At 39.7% G+C, this 20,791-nt stretch overlaps 3 protein-coding genes across 5 annotated transcripts in view; 1 reads left to right on the top strand and 2 right to left on the bottom strand.

Annotated features, from left to right (window-relative positions):
• Positions 1-1,398: 1,398 nt before the first annotated feature.
• On the top strand, positions 1,399-9,051 carry erlec1 (endoplasmic reticulum lectin 1). 2 transcript variants are annotated; one of them, XM_015363284.2, is made up of 14 exons: positions 1,399-1,708; positions 2,711-2,815; positions 3,147-3,227; positions 3,861-3,938; positions 4,175-4,238; positions 4,580-4,635; positions 5,034-5,257; positions 5,487-5,625; positions 6,005-6,169; positions 6,550-6,609; positions 6,794-6,918; positions 7,479-7,556; positions 7,706-7,781; positions 8,079-9,051. In XM_015363284.2, the coding sequence occupies exons 1-14, from the start codon at positions 1,556-1,558 to the stop codon at positions 8,148-8,150; spliced, it is 1,476 nt and encodes a 491-aa protein (XP_015218770.1). In that variant the 5' UTR covers positions 1,399-1,555; the 3' UTR covers positions 8,151-9,051. The 2 variants fall into 2 exon arrangements, with proteins under 2 accessions (XP_015218770.1, XP_006638835.1); XM_006638772.3 differs by having other exon boundaries at positions 6,002-6,169.
• Positions 9,052-9,184: 133 nt separating this feature from the next.
• Positions 9,185-12,647, bottom strand: gpr75 (G protein-coupled receptor 75). Its single transcript, XM_006638771.3, has 2 exons — positions 12,280-12,647; positions 9,185-11,154 (listed from the first exon to the last, which is right to left on the bottom strand). Exon 2 carries the CDS (start codon positions 11,056-11,058, stop codon positions 9,457-9,459), a length of 1,602 nt encoding a protein of 533 aa, XP_006638834.1. The 5' UTR covers positions 11,059-11,154; positions 12,280-12,647; the 3' UTR covers positions 9,185-9,456.
• Positions 12,648-15,712: 3,065 nt separating this feature from the next.
• psme4a (proteasome activator subunit 4a) overlaps positions 15,713-20,791 on the bottom strand; it is a 38,524-nt gene continuing 33,445 nt past the window's right edge. For both annotated transcript variants that reach the window (XM_015363003.2, XM_006638625.3), the window contains 4 exons: positions 19,789-19,951; positions 19,383-19,516; positions 18,979-19,117; positions 15,713-16,865 (listed from right to left, as the gene is read on the bottom strand). In XM_015363003.2, the coding sequence (XP_015218489.2) occupies positions 18,983-19,117; positions 19,383-19,516; positions 19,789-19,951 (432 nt within the window). In that variant the 3' untranslated portion in view covers positions 15,713-16,865; positions 18,979-18,982. The remainder of the gene's footprint in view (positions 16,866-18,978; positions 19,118-19,382; positions 19,517-19,788; positions 19,952-20,791) is intronic.

The following is a 20,791-nucleotide window of genomic DNA, read 5'->3' as shown; positions in this document are numbered from 1 at the left end:
AGAACCATTGAAGAATCTGTCACTACAGGATTAGTTTATCTCACAGCTCATTTTCTGCAGTGTCCAAATTGCATTATAAATGGAAAATATATTCTCACAGTTTGAATGTTCCATACAAATTTCCTGGATTAGCCCTGCATCTCTTTCCTTTTTCATTTTCATGTTTAATGCATGTTCACGTATATAACAATCCTTGATAATGGTAGTTTTAATGTTTTTAACAACATAATTGTGACTTGATAAAGGCCCTCTCAGCAGTCACACATGGGTTAATGATTTTGAAGCATTAAACATTATTAGTTTATTGTTTATGATTAATAATATGGTTGATCTCTTTAACTCCCTCTCCCATCCATTAGAACTAGCCAAAAACCTCACTTGAATAACACTGAACATGCTGGTGAATTTTTAGTACAGAGTCAGTGACAGTGTTTACGAAAGAAATGCAAACATAATAAACTGACCTTATCTTGTGACTTGAACCAAAACTTACCCATGACATAACAGATGACGTGTGAAGACCTTTAAGAACATGTTCTTCATTTACAACAAATATATGGCGTTTGCTCTGTTAATTTTACCTCAAGCAAAGCTTTATCAGTTTGTGGTATGTTGAAGAATACAGGGTGGCACAGTGGTGCAGTTGTTAGCAATACTGTAGCTCTCGGTTCAGTTCCAGACCTGGGTGCTATCTGCATGGAGTTTTTATGTTTTCTCCAAGTTTGTGTGGTTTTCCTCTTGGTGTTTCACAGTCCTAAACATTTTGATATTTGACTTCTGGGAAAAGTGGCCCTAGGTGTGAGTTATTGTGTGTCTGCCCTGCAACGGACCTCCATGGTGTGCCCTGTCCTGCATGTTTCCTTCCTGGGGTTGTTGCTTCCACTTGGCATCTTGCCCAGCAACAATTATCAGTTAACGTGGTGTACTGTACATCGTCATTTAGGTGATAACTTTAGAATTACGCCATTCTTTGAAAATGGTTTCTCTCTTACGGTTGTATATATTCCATAATGGAATTGGATGCAGTCTAGAGACGACTCATTTCCTACATTAGCGGAATAAAGGAGTTTATGTCTACTATAAGTGAACCTTTTAATTACTGACTAGAGAAGACTATAAGCAGAGCCCATTCGAGTGTTCAAAATCATCAATCATACGCATAGGCAAATTCATCTCAAGCACCTTCGCCAGAATAGTGAAGCGCATTTTAAACTGGCTGCAGTAGACACCATTACACAGAAGGCTGAAGAACAGAAATGCGTTCTTTGTAATTTCCGATTAACAGGATCTGTTCATCTCTAGGATGCGACTGGGTTAACTGGACGGAAACAATGACAAACAGTTACTAAAACGACTCCCTTTAACAAGTTTTACCCGGAAGTGTTGATGTTTCACAGAAATGTGTACCGGAAGAAGACGTGGCAAGCAATCGCTCTTTTTCCTGTTCAGCTTGTTGACAAATGAATTGTCGCCAGGTGCGGATTCTGAAACCCCCTGTAAGATACATTAAACAGGATCTCTGTCGTATGAGGGAACAGCGGTCTTTCACAGGAAAATGAAGTCCGGGGAGATGTGCAGCAAACAGTTGGCGCTTCTGTGGGGGCTTCTGGAGGTTTGGAGCGCCGCCGTGACGGCCAGGGGGGGGTCGCCTACTTTCACAGATGACATCCCGTTCAAGATAAGATGGCCCGGACCCGAGTTCTCTCTGGTAGGTGTACTGTGTGGTGTTTGTGTGAGAGATAGTGACTGAGTCGTGCACACGATTATCTGATTGTATACTGCTGATGGTATTAGTTGATAAATGTGATAGCATAGTAAAACCTCAAAGATCCCAATGATGATAATAATAATCGAAATGATTATTTGAGTTGTGTCAAACTGGAACTTGCAGGGAGACCGGACATGTAAGACATCTAAAATGTTATTTTGTCTTATTTAATTAACGCATCCAAAGCCAAAAATAAAAAATTGATTAGGTATTCTTGACCTACTGTGAGATTGACTTTTTGAAACATATTTGTAACATATTTAATTCAAATCTCTAAGTAGTGAGAGATGTACACTATTTGTGTAAAGTAGAAAGCAGAATTCTGACTTACACATTAGTCCAGGGAAGTGCAATCCCCATCCTGAGAGGCCAGTGTGTCTACTGGTTCTCTAGACCTCTTCAAAGCACTGACAACATTTTTAAACTGGTCTCATAAAACCAGTAATGGACTGGTTTAAGTCATTAATGACTGATCTGAATGCCATTTCCTGCACTAGAGATTAAGAATCATCTGTGTCTTTTTATATGTAATGTGAAGTGTTCATTAAAGCTACAAGTTTTGCTGCCTCTTGTTCATAACCTGTTTACTCAAAATGTGAGATCCTCTGTTTTTCCTCTGGGGTTTTTAGAGTTCTGGGGACTCCTGACGTCTTCAAAGACTGTTCAGGAGGAAAGCGAGACTTTACCTCAACTACAGTAGTGTGCAAATCAGCATTTTTACCTAGTGCATCTACTTTGACAATCATTGTTGTTAATACATTGACCTACAGTTCTGCTTTTAATGTTTTAAAATTAATAATTATTTGTAATTAATCACAGATTTCACTTTTATGATTCATAACTGTGTTCTCAGTGACAGGGATTTTGTGAAAAGTAGTACTCTAGCCCTTATTTTATGAACTAGTCATTTGTGTGTGATTTTTTTTCATGCAACTCTGACAGCCAACCTCTGGTGCCCTGTATAGAGAAGACGACTTCATTATTATGACAACAACAGACAAGGAGAAATATAAATGCATGATACCATCCTTGTCAGGTGGAGATGAGGTGAGTCTGGGTTGACAGACAGCTTTTTTTAAATACATTTTTCTTCTTATTAGCTGTACAAAAGACAAATAGTATTTTAAATGACAAAAGGGAGAATAATGATAACAGTTACCTGTGGCTTCTGATACGGTGTTCCAAAAAGCAAACATAAAGATGATGACTTCGATATCCAGTAGTTCAAATTTGAGTTGGAATAAAAATGCATATCCTCAAAAATTAAAAACAAGCATTTCTTTGCATATTCAAGGTAATGGTTCTAGCATTAACCATTTACGATTCTATCGCTTTCTCTGTACTGTTCTTTTTCATATTGTTCTTTCTACCAAATCAGGATGAAAACAAAGTCTACACTGGCCCTAACCCTGCTGCTCTGCTGGAGCCACTCTTTAGACAGAGCAGCTGTTCCTACAGGGTGAGAGATAGAAGAGGAACCAGTCTTCCTGTCGCTCTGTTGTGTGGTATTGTTTCACTGAATTCTGCCTGATGTAATTGCCAGGTGTTCCCTGAACCCTCTTATATACAGTACAGTGCTAGGATATTTTGCCCCAGACGATATTTATCATTTGTCACAGGAATCCAGTTTCTTGAAAGCTATACAGTATTTCAATACTCAGCTTTTTTTCTCATGAGCCAAAAGGACTACATGGCCTCCTCTCTCCTCATTTGTAACCTTTCTTAGTCATTATCTAATGAATAAAAAAACAGTACTTTGTGAGAGTGTATGAGAGTATAGACTTTTGCTTTTACTAGTAGGGTAGAAAAACACATGACAAACCTACACTGCCAGCTGTCAGATGATCACATCTAGCCCCGCAGCTAAAAATGCTAGTGTTATAAGCACTGGTAAAATGAAAATCAGATAATTGAGCCTTACAAAATATGGAGATTTTTTGTTAACTTTTACAAAAATCAGAACCTGTATCATAACGTTACGTTCATGGATCAGCCTGGCACTTTGTGGAGTAAGGGCCGTTTGTTGTAGGACAACTGTGGTGTTGATGTCTTCTGTGACAGTTCACTCAGACCCTCGTGGATTGTGTTTCAGATTGAGTCCTACTGGACTTATGAAGTGTGTCATGGGAAGCATGTGCGACAGTATCATGAAGAGAAGGAGACTGGACAGGTGAGTGTGTGGAGGGGTGTAGACCATAGGCTGCTTCAGAGATGGGCCATTCCTGTCTCCACTCCACAGCTGGATCCGAAAGCTGCACAGCTTTTAGACTGTACTGTTTTTAGACTGTGTTCATTATCTCCTGTTTCCTGTAATGCACCATTCTTTTTGAAGTTAACCAAAACAACAGTTCATTAAACATTAGAAAGAGGCCTTGTTTATTGATGACTTTTTTTTTTGTGCTGCAGAAAATAAATATCCAGGAGTACTTCCTTGGAAACATGATTAGAAAGAGTGAACCATCACCAGCAGGTAAGTCAGATGTGTGAAAGTTGTCTTTCATTGAGATGGGCCAGAAACAAACCCTAGTCTTATTTGGCAATGGGTCATACTATTTTAAATTGAACAAAATATCTGATGGAACCTTTATATTTAAACCTTTCTCAGTATTAGTATGCACTGTAATTGTGTCTTCTGACTTTGTGTTGACATATGTATTCTAAAACGCAAGTAGGGCAATATTTCTCATGAAATTTAAGTATTATTTAAAGAAATTGTTTAACATTCTGATCCGTTTTTAAAGCCTATATCTTTTTACTCAGATATGTTGGTTATTGTTGTTTTATTAAAAGAGTCTGATATCTATTCTACAGGACCTGAATCCGAGAAAGTGGAAGAAAGTGACACAGAAAAACAAACTGAGACGGAGGTTAGTGGAGTAATTTTATAGTTGTATTCTATACCTGTGAATGTATTTGAAATAATAAAGTAGCATTTGTCAAATGACATCTCAAATTCACTTTGCATTTGTAGAAATGTATTTACAATATATGCAGAGCAAATCATGCTTGCAATTTGAAACACCAAGGTTTGTTGAAAGCATGTAATGCCAAGAACATCCTCTAGATGGAGCCTCTTGCTTTTGTTTTCTAGCATCCAACACTGCTTTTGTAAAATCTGTTTTCAAATTACGTGATATCTCCAATGTTTAAAGAATAAGCCCATTTTATCTTAAACATATTTAGGAATAAGTTTAATGTTAGTCACCTATTTGAAGATCTTATCTCCCAGAGATTGTTAACTTGTGTTGTTTTTTTTGTTCTTTAGGTTCCGACTAAGAACATAGAAGGCCAGCTGACACCTTACTACCCAGTGGAGATGGGAAATGGCACACCCTGCATTCTGAAGCAGAACCAGCCGCGGTCCACCACCATCATGTATGTCTGCCATCCAGAGGCCAAGCACGAGATCCTGTCCATTGCTGAAGTCACCACTTGCGAGTATGAGGTGGTGGTGCTGACACCCCTGCTCTGCAGCCACCCCAAGTACAGGTACAGCCTCTCAGTAGATGCCTCTCTAGACTCTAACACGTGCAAGATAGGATTTGTTTGCTTTCGTATTATATTGATGAGGAGCTTCATGCTATGTAACGATGTACTTAAAAACGCCTTTCACCTGATCTGATAAATTCAGCAAGTAGACAGAATGGCTCTGTATTGAGACTGCTCTCTCTGTGTACACTTACCCTGTGCTCGTAAGGCTTTTGTGCTGCTTCCACAGGTTTAAAACCTCGCCGGTCAATGACATCTTCTGCCAGTCCCTGCAAGGCTCCCCTCTTCGGCCCCAGCGCCTCGCCCAGCTGGACCGTGAACAGGAAGAGCTGCTCAGGCCGCCCTTCAGCTCCACCCAGGACAGAGAGGTAAGGGACTTTTGCTGGTTAATACCTCCTAGCCTCCCTCAGTCTGTTTACACTCTGCGGTTCATTTGTGACTCCTTCATGCTGCAGCCCAGTGACACGATTGCAAGTGAATCTGTAAGACCTGGTGCTATGGACTTCCTACAGTTTCTTTGCCAAGACTGGCTCTTTGCAATGTCTTTAGTTGCACCACAAATGACTGAAAATGACCTAACTCACCAGTAAAAATATTTTAATCCTTAAGAATTATGGCCTGGCTGCTTTTTATCTTGTACATCAATGTTTATTTCACATGATTTCTAACCAAGCTCTGGAATAAGGATATTGCATGAATAGGGTGTATTGTTCATAACCCATGTCTCTTTTCCTTCCCTGAGAGGAGGAGGCTTCTTCACTGAGAGAGGAGCTCTTCTCTTCTACACATAAGCCCATCAATGTGGGGGGGCAGGCGCAGGCGCAGGTGGCAGTGGGCACCACTCATATCTCCAGGCTAACCGATGAGCAGCTCATCAAGGAGTTCCTCAGTGGCTCCTACTGCCTGCATGGGGTAAGTACCTGAAAGAGCACAATACATAGCCACACTTGCCAACACTGGGTGTGTGGATAATGCTACACAGTAAACTGACAGTAAAATCTATAGTCCAACAGCACAGCAGAAACTGTTCATTATATACAATTAATGTTGTCTAAACTTATTGTGCAGATCTGTCTACCCTCAGGATATAAAAAATACTGCTGCAGTGATCAGCTAACAAGAAACTTAGTGTAGTTATCCATAACTGTCTCGGTAGTTTATTTATAGTTCAGCATTAGTAACAATTACTCCTTTTGGCCTGGCTATTATATACAGTGGGCTTGATGAATGAATGTAGCAACAGAGTAGCGCAGCTACTGACAGAATTACACTGAAACTTTCTTTTTTTTTAGGGAGTCGGATGGTGGAAATATGAGTTCTGTTATGGGAAGCATGTGCACCAGTATCACGAGGTGTGTCATTTGTTTCAAATAGTTTTGTCATTGCATTGTTAAAACTATTTGACGTATACTCAGAATCCAGTAAAAATAATAGCAGATGTTCTTGGATTTGTGTTGCTTACATAGTTCACTGAAACACTTAATGAATTTACTCAGTGAATCGGAATTAAAACTTAAGTCTCTTTTTACTTCCAAGGACAAAGAGTCTGGAAAGAACATTGTTGTGGTGGGGAACTGGAATAAAGAGGAGCATTTGGAGTGGGCGAAAAAGAATATAGCAAGATCCTACCAGCTGAAGGATGAGGCTGTTCCGAAAGTAAAGTATGTCCTTTTCTCTGTTCTGCACATTCCTCCTGTTGTCTGGAACACTAACTGAATAGATGTCTCTGTGGAGCTGAGAAAATGTGACTAATCAAATTTTGAATTTGAAGCTACTGAAAGCAGCAGTGCAAAGCCCTGTCTTTGTTTCATGCCTTTCCTTGGAATGGGGCTCTTGCAGTCGCACAAGTTGTTGCCGTGTGATGCAAAGACATGCAGGCTAGCCACAGCCTGTGTCACATGCTCAGTTTTGTGCACTAGTCACAGTACTGTAATCATAGGACAAAACAACAGAGTGGTAATGGAGATATATTCTGGAGAATCACATTCATTTCACCCTGCTGTTTTATTAATTTCCTTAATAACAAATACGGATTGTTGTCTAAAACTTGTCAAAAAAGAAACTAGAAACATACTAAATTATAGCAAAACTGTTTTGAAAATATACTTTTGAGCTGCATTAATTATATGATGCATTTCCCTTCCCTTGATTTGCTGGCATTCTTGAGTTATTGCATTTGCATGATTTGTAAAACATGCCCTTTTGTTACCTGTGTTTACAGAGTGGTTTCCCATTTCTATGGCCATGGGGATGTGTGTGACCTGACTGGAAAACCCAGACAAGTGATCGTGAAACTTAAGTAAGTAATAAACTTCAAAACATAGTAAATTCAACCTTTACATGTCTCATACTTGCTTCCAATGCTGTGTTACTTTCTTGAGAGCAAATACAGTATTTGTGGAATACTTAAGTAACATTTTCCCCCAACCTCCTCTTTGAATGCAACAGGTGCAAGGAGTCCGAATCCCCTCATGCTGTCACTGTATATATGTTGGAGCCGCAGACCTGCCAGTACATCCTTGGGGTGAGTGAGATTATGATCCTTCTAGTGCTCAAATATAGCAACAGCACAGCTACTCAGGGTTACACAAAAGTACAAAACTAAAAAGAAATCCAGTGCCGTTTTCAATTTGTCTGCCTTTCAATGCTACTGAGAATTTTTGAAAAAACGTTTGATAACCCTTTTTTATGACTAAAGCTGTGATCGTTTAAAAAAAAAAGATATCAAAACTACCCTTTTTTTTATATAATCGAACGTCATGCAGGCTGTGGCATCTGTCCGCGGCGTTATCAAAAGTTTTTGTTTTTTGTGCTCAATTAGGTGGAATCACCCGTTATCTGCAAGATTCTGGACACAGCAGATGAGAATGGGCTGCTTTCCATTCCAAGCTAGCCTGTAACTGCAAGAGACACAATAGGAGTGATCCAGACGGATGGCCTGCGTGGCTCGCTATGAAGGTGGATCAAGGGAGACAGGTCCCCCCAAGGGCCCGAGCTTTGTCAACCAGAGCACCAACCTCAGGACAGCAGTACCCTCCCCTGGGGGACAGAAGACGACTGTGCACTTGCTTTGGCAAAATTGTGTGTGTGTGTGTACTGTATATATGAGTGTAAATACAATTTAAAAAGGCTTTTATTTCTGAGGAAAGGTGTGATTAAATTGAGGATTATTGTTAAAACTGTGGGTGAATGAATTGTTAATTACCTGTGCTTGTTATTTAAAGTTTGAAAATGATTGATTTTTTTTTTTTCTGTTAAGAAATGCTTCAAGAGGAACGTCTAAAACTACATAGACATTTTCATAACAATACTACCTGGTTTAGGGAGGCAGTATTTTAATGTTACAAAACATTTTGGAGTCAATGAAGGCTAAACCCTTTAATGTCTACACTTTCTGAGTCCTGTTTCAGAAAAGCTCTCTTCAAGAGGAAAACAGTAGAAGAAGAGGGTAGGCGTGTGTTTTCATGCCTGTACCTTTAATACTTAAGAACGTTTATCACAGAGCCATCCTGCTCATGTTAGTGCAGCAATCCAGCAGAGGGAGCTCATTACTTTCTTAGCTCTTTCTATGGTACACCACATTAGACTTCCTGAAAGAAGCTGTTGAAATGAGACCTCAAAGCAGAACTGCAGTAAATCAGTAGAGCTTCACTCTTCTGCTTGTTATGTTGTGTAATTTTCAAGATCTGAATATGTAAATCTTGCCTGTAAAAAATGAGTTCTCAACAAGTCAAATTCCATGATTTTCCCTGTATGTTACTTCTTTTTGGTTTGCAATAAAATACATCACCTTAGCCAGTTTCTTAGAGTATCGTTTTAGAAAAGCCCTTTGCTGTAGTTTTGTTGTAAAAAGGACAGATTTTCAAAATTTAAAAGGAAATGCACTTGTAATACATTTAATTAGTTAATAGAAAATGTATGAGACTCAACGATACAATCTTTTTTATGGAATAAAAGACAATAGAATCTCAATATTACAATATGCAAAATGCAATATCAATGTAAAAATAGAATTCTGGCAGTCTTACTGTCATAACATGTGAATAATACTTTGGGTTCTTGTTAGAGATTAAATTTCATAAAGGGGCACCAAACCATACAGTAATGATGACATGAAGATACATTCATTCAGAGTTCAAAGCCATATGGAAAAGTTTAGAGGAATCAAGCCCTGCATGAAAGCCTCATCTCTCCAGGTCTCACACAGAGGGCATAGGAATCTGTCGTGCAGAGGTGCTCTCATAGTCCTGCAGCATGTCTTTGCGTGTGTGATAGTGCATGGCTACATAGGACTTGGCAAAGCCAAAGGTAGAGTTGACAGGCTGCAAGCTATTAGGTGAGCTGATTTCCTGGGAAGGACTACTGTTGTAAATGCTGTAGTAAGGCTCAATACGGGTGTTGATGGGCGTGGAACTGCTTTGGGCATGGGGCTGGTGGCCACCTGTTGCCTTGGGACTCAGTATGCTGTCCCTGGAGTGGCTGGGCCCACAGGCCTGGTCAACTAGCTTTCTCTGGTGCTTAGGGGAGAGCATGTAGGCAGAGTTTGTTTCGTGGTGGGATGACTTGTTCCTGTTGACTTCAAGGCTGCCCTTGCCCATCGCACGCAGACGAGTCTTCTGTTTGCAACACAAAAAGCCAAGAGCCACATACTGCAGACACCACAGCACCCTGCGACGCAGGCCTGCGCTGTTCCGGGAGTAAATGAAAGGATTAATCCCGGACTTGAGGAATATTAGTGTGAACCCACAGAGCTCAAACTGGTAGAGGATGAAGCTGCTCTCTGGAGAGAGCACATCCTGCACCAGGGAGATGCCCATAGGAAGACAGCAGAGCAGGACGGACAGCACAATGACCACGCAGGTCACAACTGCTTTCGAATCCTTTGCTGTGGCCAGATTAACTGAAGATACCAGCTGGAACTTGGTCCCACCAGTGCCAGTCTGACTCATTTTTTTGGTGTATGGGTGAGTTTGCACATGCTGAAGCTTGTTGTACGTCTGGTTCCGATAGAGAGCAGGGACAGTGCATTGCATTCCCTCGAAGCCTGTAGCAATAAGGGGCTGCGGCCGAGAGGCATCAACGGTGATGATGGGGCATTTCCTCACTTGGGCATTCTTCCGCAGTGCCTGAGCGATCATCACATAGGACACAGATACAATTCCCACGCAGAAGGCAAAGTCCACCAGATATAAGTACAAGATTATCTTTCCATCACCACCAATGAGCCCAAAGTGAGGCAGGCAGACCCTAGATTTCCAGGGGTATGTACGCAAGGTGACCAGGGTTGCCAAGGTGAAGCTGGTGGTCCACAGCAAGACAGTGAGCATCAGTGTACAGGGAAAGGAGGCAGTGCGGTTAGGCTGCTGCCCTAAGACCATGCGGAGCCGGTGCAAAGCAATCACAGCTACTGTCTTGAGGGACATGATGATGAAGCCTGAACTAGTCAAGTGGAAGGTGAAGCAGAACTCTTTAGACACACCACTGCCTGAGTCAAGGAACAGCACAAAGGCGAACATGGGTGCCGTGACGCAGCAGATGAAGAGATCACAGAACGACAGATTCAGAATCATGAAGTCAAAGTTTGTCCTGAACTTCCTGAAAGCTGGATCAAAGAAAGACAAAAAGACTACCAGGTTACCATAGGAGCCAAGACAGAATATGATGACCAACAGGAACGAGCAGGTAACTAGAGTAGCAGTGTGGATTAGAGCCCCACTAGGCAAAACCAGGTTTCCTGTTCCATTGTAGGTCTCCTGCAGGCTCTCTTCAGCCAGCTGCATGCTGGGGGTACTGATGTTCATCTTCGTGGAGGTCTGTATCACAAGATAGACGTACTTCCCATGAGTGTTTTAGAGACAACAGTAGACTGTTGCTACTCCGGCATCAGTTAGGTGCACCTGCAGAAATAAAACAGTAGTACATTTTCCTCCTGATAGTATAAAGGAAATAAACACAGAAAATATTTTTTATTTTATGGTGGCAGGCGTAATTAGATCCTATTAACCTAATTAACATTGAAATACATCTCCACTTTGTCTTACATTAATTACATCGGGTAAGGCAAGGGTAAACGGGGTATATTAATGCATGAAAAGAACCGGGAAGCCAAGACACCTAAAGCAAACGCTGAAAGAATGATGAAAATGATCAAACTGCTTAAATATTTTGGAAAATGAGCATTGAAATCTTTAATAAGGACAAAAGTTGTAAATATCAATGCAAATTTCTTTAAACCATTGAGATGTTCATCAACGTCTCCCTAAAACGATATCCTGTAATCACTGAATGCCAATACTGAACTTCTAACTACTCTACATGCTATATATTCGTTACCATACTGAGACATATATATATATAAAACGACATACATTATTTATTGCATTAAATACAATTTAAGGAAGTGCGTACAGGAGATATGTTAAGAACCGATGTTCATGTGTTAGACCTCCGTGCCTGATTAGAAACCCTCACACTCAAAAAAAGTTACTACTGCGATTTAATTAACGTAGATATTAATCACTTGAGAAACACCGTAACAGCACATGACACAACAGCAAGACAGCACAAACGATTTGAAACGTACGACCCTTGACTCCCAACGCAGAACAGCCGCACAACGATCCAACACCCCACCACCACAGGAATAGATTTGTAATCACCGTTTCTGCAGATGATGGGCGTGCGGTAACATATATACATATATCTCATATACATACCAAGGATTTTCGATCTTAACTTCCCATAAGATATACCATACACAGAATTTACAAAAGAAGATAAGTACATTTCGGTAAGATTTTGTAAAAGGCTTTTGCGCACATACTTTATCCGCGCGTGAGACCGCAGTATTAAAGAGGAGGAGGATGAGGAGGAAAATTGCAAACAATTGATGTGACATTAAATCTCCCCCAATCTTCGTTGTAGCGCGTATGGAGAAAATAATCTATACGTTTTTTTAAATAAAAGCACAGTCAAAACAACGAATTGAAAAGAACCGGGACTACGTTAAATATTGCACTTGCCTGCGGCATCTTTCGGTGACAATTTCTGGAGCCACTCCGCGCTCATAATTTCTTCCATTTTCAGGAGATTTTCCTGCAGTAGTCGATGGTGTCCTCCAGGCAGGAGATGCGAAGAGGGTTGTGAAGTCACAGCCGACGTCTGCGCGCAGCACCAACCTTATTTGTAAACCTGGATACATGATCCTGCAGCTTGGCTACAGCCGACACAGGGAGAGGAGAGAGGGGTGTGTGTCTGAGTGTGTGCAGAGAGATGGGAGGGGAGCGGAGGGGTGGTTGAAAAGCAAGCAAGTGGGGTCACATTTTGGTCACTCTACATTTCACAATCACCTGTCACATCTGCTTTAAAACGAGTAGAGCTGCGTGCGTCTGTGACATATGTATACGTGTTTATACCTCATGCATATGTACAGTATGCATATAAAATACTGAAAATATATTCTCCTAAAGATCAGTCTAAAGCAAATCTGCATAATTTAATTTTTGCCCATATCTGCAATTTGGCACCGTACGAACACTGCCTCGATCTTTTTCCCCCAGGGCTGTAACGTGACCAGCATTCGTGAGGGACTCAAAATTCACCTCTTTTCTCTTGCACGGGCGGGAGAACTGCCACAATTTGTTTTTCTGCTGGCTATTGGCCACAGCAGAACTTCCTAGAGGGAAGGGCTGCACTACCGAACATAACAAGATGTAACGGAAAAATATACAAGCACCATCTGACAGCTTAGCTTGATGTTTGTGGGACACTTCTTATGGACCAACCTAGACCCCATTCCCCATGCTTTCTCATCATGTATTCAACTTTGATTAATCTCTCATTTTCTAAAGACATCATCACAGCATCTTGCATTTTTGAGACTCCACTCTGCCTCTTAGTACTAGTCACAGCAGCACCCACCTGCCCTGTTGCTTAATCAAATCAAATTCATTTTATCAGTGAGTCATCCCTAAAGACAATACGTTTCTATTAAATATTAACCTACATCATTACAAGGTACCTGCCTTGAGAGAAAATACTGCCAGTATTACCATGCTAATAGGTCAGACTGGAATAGATTCATGTTTATAAAGATTGTGAGAAATTACTGTCAGTATTGCTATGCTAATATGCCATGTTGTATAAGAAGGATAACTAATAATATTCTGAATTTTATATTTTTAATCACAAACCATCTCAGACTTGTTTGTCAAAGCTATTTACTATTACTACTACTATTACTCTAAGAGTGCTATTTACTCTTACAGTAGGGTGCATGTACCCTGGAAATTTGGCAGGACACCACTGTCCTTATTTACAGGCTCTTTAATGACAAATTATTCAAGACATTGGTTTAACACTTCATCTGAAGGACACCTTCTCTAGTACTGGTGCAATGGATTTTTGAAATTCTGGTCTGACGTAAAGAATGTCATCAACTGGTCTACTGACAATACATGCGATAGCAGGCTGGCTTTCTATGGAGATCTCCATGCCAGATCTGAGCTGGCTCAGCATTGTCTATCGTCTGAGATCTGACTAGATCGTTTTATTTCAGTAAAACCTTACTTATATCATTTATCTGCACGGGACCTGTGTACCATGTAGATGCCTTGAAATCTTGGTAAATACTAACTTTCTAAAGGTTTGAACCAAACCTTTCATGCTTCATAGATTTGGAAAAAAAAAAGCATATACAGGTACAGTATAGCACTTGTTTGGTAGGAAGCAGTAAAATTGAGTTAGGCTTGTCTGTAATCCTGTAAAGTGTAAAAAAAAAAACTTTATTAATGTTCACTGCAAATGTTCAAGATTTGTAGGTATTAAACAGAACAGGTTTACTCAGAAATCAACAACAGCACAACATCCCCTCCCTCGCTACTTTAAACAGAGGACAGAGCTGCAGATATTTTTTATTTATATACTGTACATACGCAAAACAACAAGAGGTGGAGAGAGATTGGAAATGAAGGGGGCTGTTGTCTCCTGCAGTTACGCCTGAATACAGTGTGTGCAGCAGAAAAACAAACTATTAGAATTCAGGTCTTGTATTCAGGAAATGAAGAGCATGAAGTGAGGCAAAGGGATCACCATGGGAACCAGGAGGAACACCACACTGCAATCAGTTTAACTTTGCACAGCTGAATCTCCTGCAGCCTCCCCTCTAGGCCTGCCCACCTGGCAGCCTCTTCCCTCACACAGGGCCAAAGCAAGACAACCCAAGGCCCTTTGTGCAACTCCATCTGTGTGTGGAAGCATACTTGTGAACACTGGAGTTTTTGTCAATATTTCTGTGTTATGTAATAGAGTCTGGATAGATCTGCTTACTTGCTCAGTGCTACTGTGTCTCCGACATTTTTTGTTGTTGCTGGTCAGTGCTGAGGAGTGTTGATGAATATGAATAAAAAGATAAAATAGGTTGATTGTTCCATTGGACAATATGCAGAACCACTGTGACACCATGACTTTACAGGGTGCCCACCTACTATACTCCCATATGGCAGCTTTGAGCCATGTTCTCTAACCGGTATCTCCCATATTTTTTCTTATGAAGTGGAAATATCATGTTTGTCAGTATTTGTCAGCTTGCAGAATCACAATCATAATTAAGTTTTGTCTGCAGCAGAAATGGTTAGAGGCATGCTCACTACGTCAGAATAGCATAATGACACTATAATGAAGAAAGCTCATAATTCACAAAGAATTCCAATCATATTCCTGCATTTTCTTCACTTAAAGAAAACATTTCTGAACTATTGGTTAACTAAAATATTGGTGAGCCATGGAAACTAAACCAAGAAAGCAACTCCCTAACAACACAACAGTTATACCTACAGTTACCCACCTGAAGAAGGCTCCACGGCCGAAACGTTGTGTTCTCTTTCTTCTTTTTTTCAGCATGGAATAAACCTATTACTTGTTCCTTTGCAGCCTACGCATGCTGACGCAGCTACCCACCTGAACTACAACTACCTACAGTTATACCTAGCTATAAAAGAGAGAAATTATTTGAATTCCAGCTAATTCTCTGAAGGGCCCTGAATATTTAACTACAGTGAATTTAAATCAAGACTATGTAAATGATATATTGAATAAGAGTCTTTCAACGTAAACTTGTCTTTGACAAGCTGCCTGCTTTTCCATTTATCTTTGTGTGCCTGGAACCTGTGAAAGGTGGAGAGTGCAAATGCTCTGCTGTGACAAGCTGTGTGAATTTAACAGCCGATGTGCAAGATAAGCAATGTTAAGGCTAAAGCACCACTTATCATTGCAACACTATAGAATGATACTGTTATCAGGACAACAACAATACATTCCAATATTTTTTTTTATTGATTTAGCTGTGCAGAAAGTTAGAAACACTCTCCGGAACCATTACAAACTTCATCCATGTATCAGAATTTACAGGAAATCAATAAGTATAGATGAGCCATGGTTAAATAATGAGATGCAGCATTTGTAATAAACAATCCATTTATTGTCTTTTAAATAAGCAAACTACACCTAAAAATCACTGCATTTTTGGCACTACACTATATAGTGGTTAAGAACACGGTCTGGACATCTGTGAAGTACAAAACAGAGAAAGTACTCAAATTTGCTTCAAGTGTTTAAAAAATAACCCAAACCATTAACAAATGAAATATGGCAAACAATGTTTTTGAGATATTTAAATTAAGTTCACCACACATATTGAAGAATTACCAAGTTAAAAAAAATAATGGTGAAGCATTAATACTCTGAAATGAATTTAATGTGTTGTCTGCTCTGGACGGAGAAGCTGAATTGATATCCCAGTCATATGCCATCATAACCACAGAGTGCAGAGAGAAACAATGCAAAACCAGCAGAGCACTGCTGTGCATTTCAGTGTCAGGATAGTCACATGCACTCCACATTATGCCGATCACTGAAATCTAATCACAAACCAAAGCTATGGCTTACCTCGGCGATACTTTCAAGGAGTAAAAAGCACTTTTGAAAATAGATATATATTTAAAAAAAATCAAAAAAAATAAAACTTGTTAATATGGCATATGATCTGAGTATCTAAAATAACCACTATACAGTTTAAACCATTGACTAATGCAAATCTTTACAAAGGAATATATCCAAAGATACATTACAGTAAAGATTACATTATGTACAACATAATTGGTTAGTGGCAAATCTTTCAATTTGTACAACTCTTTTACACCTATACACAACACTTTAGATGTCTGTCAAATAATCAGCTGCTGCCATCTCCAAGCAGTCCAAGCACTCTTGCAAGCAAAACTGTACAGGAATATTACAAACTTGGCAGACTATTTCTTTCTGCCTCTGTTAACCTTAAATATTAAGTATATTAAAAACGTAAACAAGTGCTAAATACATAAATAAATGTTTCTTATTTCCAAGATATATAAGTATTTTGTTTTCCCACTTCTGGAAAGACTGTGGCTCTTTGTGGGGAAGAAATCCTGTGTAAACCCTCCATTTGTGGCAAGTCAATGTGATCTGTCCGTGTCCATACAAACCAGGTGACTAAAAAAGTAAAAATTAAACAAATTTTCTTGTGTGGATATTCCTCCAAAAACAGCATCACCAGAAGAGGTTCATACAGCATCTAAAAATTAACAGTAAACATGTTGTAATGAGTGGAAGACAAAAAATTAACCACAGATGCATGTTTCACTGATATAACTATACATAACCCTACGTTAGTATTATCTGTCCACTGCTAATAAACAGATGTTCAATAATTACTTTATCTTTTGCAGCAGATTGTTGTTTTGTAGTACACCAAGGGACAGAATTTGTACCTATGTGAATACCAGAATAACATCAATCACAAAACACAAGTTTTGTTAAAGGCTACTATTAACAGGATATCAGTTTAATACTATCCTCAAATACTTTAGAAGCTAATTACAGGAGTGGATATCAGTGATTAAATGAGATCTACACAATCTCCTGGAGTGTTGATCTCTAAGACTGGAGATATTATTAATACTGTAAAATAAGACCACAGCTAACTCCACCCCATTGTTAGTATCCAGGGGGTGGTTGTGTATTTTGATGTGGTAATAGCAATTGTGCAGCAGGTGAAGGTTGTTAACTTTAGTAAGGGCACCTACTGACACTTAATGGGTTTTCCATTGTGCAAGTACATGTAAAGAAGCAGCTGCTGAAACTGATCCATCATGTGTTTCTTCCAAACCAACCAATCCTCTTAGTGGGAGATATCTTTTCTGACAAGCAATTGAAAGAGTTTTTTTTTTTGCAATTGAACGAGTTTGGGTTTATTACAAATTCTTAATTTCAGATGGTAGTACAGTAATCCCTTGCTATTTTACCTTGTGCAACCCCCACATTTTGATCATCCATGTGTTCTAATGCGTGCTGGCCTGAGAGTTCATTTCACCAGAAGAGGAGAGAGAGCAGCCATGAAGTGCGATCTTATTTTTCCTCAGTCAGCCTCTTTTGTAAGTAGACATGTTCACGGCTTTTCTCGCATTTTTAAAGTGTTTACACATATTAGTGTATATGACTGAATTGGGCTTTGATGGTTATGCAAAAACATGCAATAGAGATTTCCTAAATAAAAGTAATAGGTTTTAGTTAAATAACAATAACGAATGAATTAAAATGTTTCCTACATGTGAGAGATAGTGGGAATAGTTCAGTGTTGCTGAGTGATCTAGATCTGTGACGAGTTTGGTAGAAAAATTAAAGTGCATGATAAGTGCAATGTTGCTTAAATGAGAACTGCAACACTATTTTCATATTTCAGGGTTAGAAAGCATCAGCACTGATGAGTGCAATAAAAGTAAAATGTGCACAGTAACTTGTAAAATCTCCAATTTATACCACAAAATAAACTAAATTTCCAGGTATGCGCAGCGCCATATTGTGCGATTCCGAATGAAGAAACAAAACATCCGGTACGGCCCTATGACACTGTAAACAAGCAGGCTTTAAATCCAATAGAAATATTGCATTAGATTTCAACACATTTTTTCTGACAAATACTACTTGTTAACTCTGTATGCAGATCACATTGGAAGATTTCTGTGGTGAAATGTCCGTTTTTATTCACTCGTACATCACATTACAACGCAATTTCTGGGAACTCGAATGCGAGTTTGGAACATGGTAATGTACCTTACTTTCAATTGATTAAATCATTCAAACTTTTTTTTTTTAAGTTTTCCAAATTAATTTTAATTGGATCTTGACTTTTGTTGTCAGATCCTAACCCTATTTTTTCCCATAAGGTGCTATGTTTATCAACCGTGAATTTACCTACAGCAAGAGTTTATGAAGGTAACACTTGTGGTTGTTAAGGGATTACTGTACTGCTGCAGTGTATAGCAATGGTGAATGAAAGGGCAATGAATGTTTTAGATGCTTCATGTTGTGACATTCCAGCCAGGAAATGTCCCAATGTATGCTTATGCTGCCTCTTTTACTGTTGTAGTTGCAGTTCTGTTCCAGTGTGATTAAAGCAAACAGACCAATGTGCTTACGTGTGCACACATAGCATACTTTTGTATGTGAAACCTCACAACTACACATTTCTGACCACATGACTTGTTGCATTTGTCATTAATTCATACTCAGAAAGCAGCAAAAAAAATGAGTAAAAGGAATCTAATTAAAGATTGGGGTGAAAACACATTTTTCTAAAGTGCTTCAGAACAGCAACAGTGTCAGATTGTAACAGTATTGACAGGTACCCATCTATGCGTAGTAGCAAGGGGACACCAGCAGGTCAGTGAGAACTAGAAGTTGATCATCTGTGAACTGTTGCTTGTGCTCCTGCCAGTTGTCATGGTGCGTCCTGCGGAAATTGGAAAGAGTCTTCTTCACTGTCATCTGAGGACACACAGAGGGAAATCATTCAGTTTGTCATAGGTCATTATTTGCATAATTAAATCTAGTATCTAGGAGGTCAATCTAGTAAAAAAACATACACAAATGGATTAGAATGAGCAGAAGAAAATACATTTTTATCACTTTGTGTATAATACCAAAAAACTTTAGCTACATGTGACCTCTACATGGCAAGAGCATCTGAGGAAGACAAAATGATATTAAGTATATCAACCTCCAGTTAAGTGGCCAGGAGCAGAAATCATACCTCAATGGGCTGAGTGTCATTCAGATGTGCACTGAGGTCCATGAGCAGCTGTGGCATCCAAGTAGGGACATCATAGGGGCTAGACAGGATACAGGCACTCAGACCCAGCACCCCAGCATGGCGCTTCACCAGGTCTGAGAGGACATAAGACATTAGTCACTGCAGCAGGCAGCACTTAAACTAACCAAATTCCCCAAAACCACTGGATGATTGTTACTACAAATCCACTTAACAACTACGGACTTTTTTAATCTACTTTGTTTTTTTTTAAATGACAAACAATATGACATCATGCAATAGAAAACTTCAGTTTCCTAGCCCATAAATCCAGCGAAGGAGTACAGCACAGTTTTGAAGACCCACCAAAAGCAGGCCCTAAATTGAGTGACCTCTGCATTTTGTGTACCTGCAGGGGGAATGGTGTCCACCGCAGACCCTGGGTCTCTTTTCCTCTTTTTCGGCAGACGTGTCTTACACAGCTTTTCAAAGTGGGCCTGCATGGGACTGTCCATGGAAAGGAAATTGCACTGTAGAAAACCGCTGAGGGTGGTGGCGGCCATCTCTCTCACCTGGCACACAAACAAAAATACACACATGAGCTGTGCCCCAAATGTCATCCCTGTGTGGCACTGGGATTTCTGTACGTCAGAGTTGCCCTTTACAGGAGAGAAACAGAGTGAGACAGACAGAGAGAACCTGCACTCACACTGGGCTACAGTATTCTGTCTTTAAACTGTAATGAGTCCCCCTGCAACTGCCCCCAGCAGGCAGCCCCACAACCCTCTTCTGCCACCACTGCAATCACAGCCTGTGTACTCACCGGGCACCTCATGGGGCTATTCAAAAGAAAACGTCACGAGGGATAAAAATAAAAATGTATTATGGAAATCCTTAGTCAAAAACAATCACGGCTACCAACAGAGTGAAAGTAACCCCCCCCATCTTTAAAACCACTCTAGGAATCATGGTGTTCAATGCTTAACATATAAAAACATTAAGAGTCTACTCTTGCAAGTAAAAGAGTTTCAATATGTATTAATTTTACACTTTAAATAAAGAATAGACTGCATGTAAATTAGGAAAATCTTAATTATGTTGCTGAACATAATGTTCAACTGCAGCTCATGAGCAAAGAGTGATGCTGCAAGCACCACATTAATTAACCACTATTATCCCACAACGAGCCCCCCCTTTCCTTCATTCCAGCCACACAATTCTTTCACAAGTTTCAATGAAAATAAATGACAAAACATTAGGGTCAGGTGTATCTGAAGAGCAGTCTAAAAACCTAATAAAACCAACATTCAGGCAGCTTTGGGAACTGTGATCAGAATATGGTGTTTTTTCCACTTTGAAAAAGAACAGGTTAAGTCCAAATCAAAGTTTACAATTTTAGGAAAGCAGACTTT

This window comes from Lepisosteus oculatus, chromosome 17 (genome assembly GCF_040954835.1).
Source record: "Lepisosteus oculatus isolate fLepOcu1 chromosome 17, fLepOcu1.hap2, whole genome shotgun sequence".
Lineage (NCBI taxonomy): Eukaryota > Metazoa > Chordata > Actinopteri > Semionotiformes > Lepisosteidae > Lepisosteus > Lepisosteus oculatus.
The sequence above is the reverse complement of the archived record's forward strand: the minus strand, read 5'-3'. Positions and strand labels throughout refer to the sequence as shown.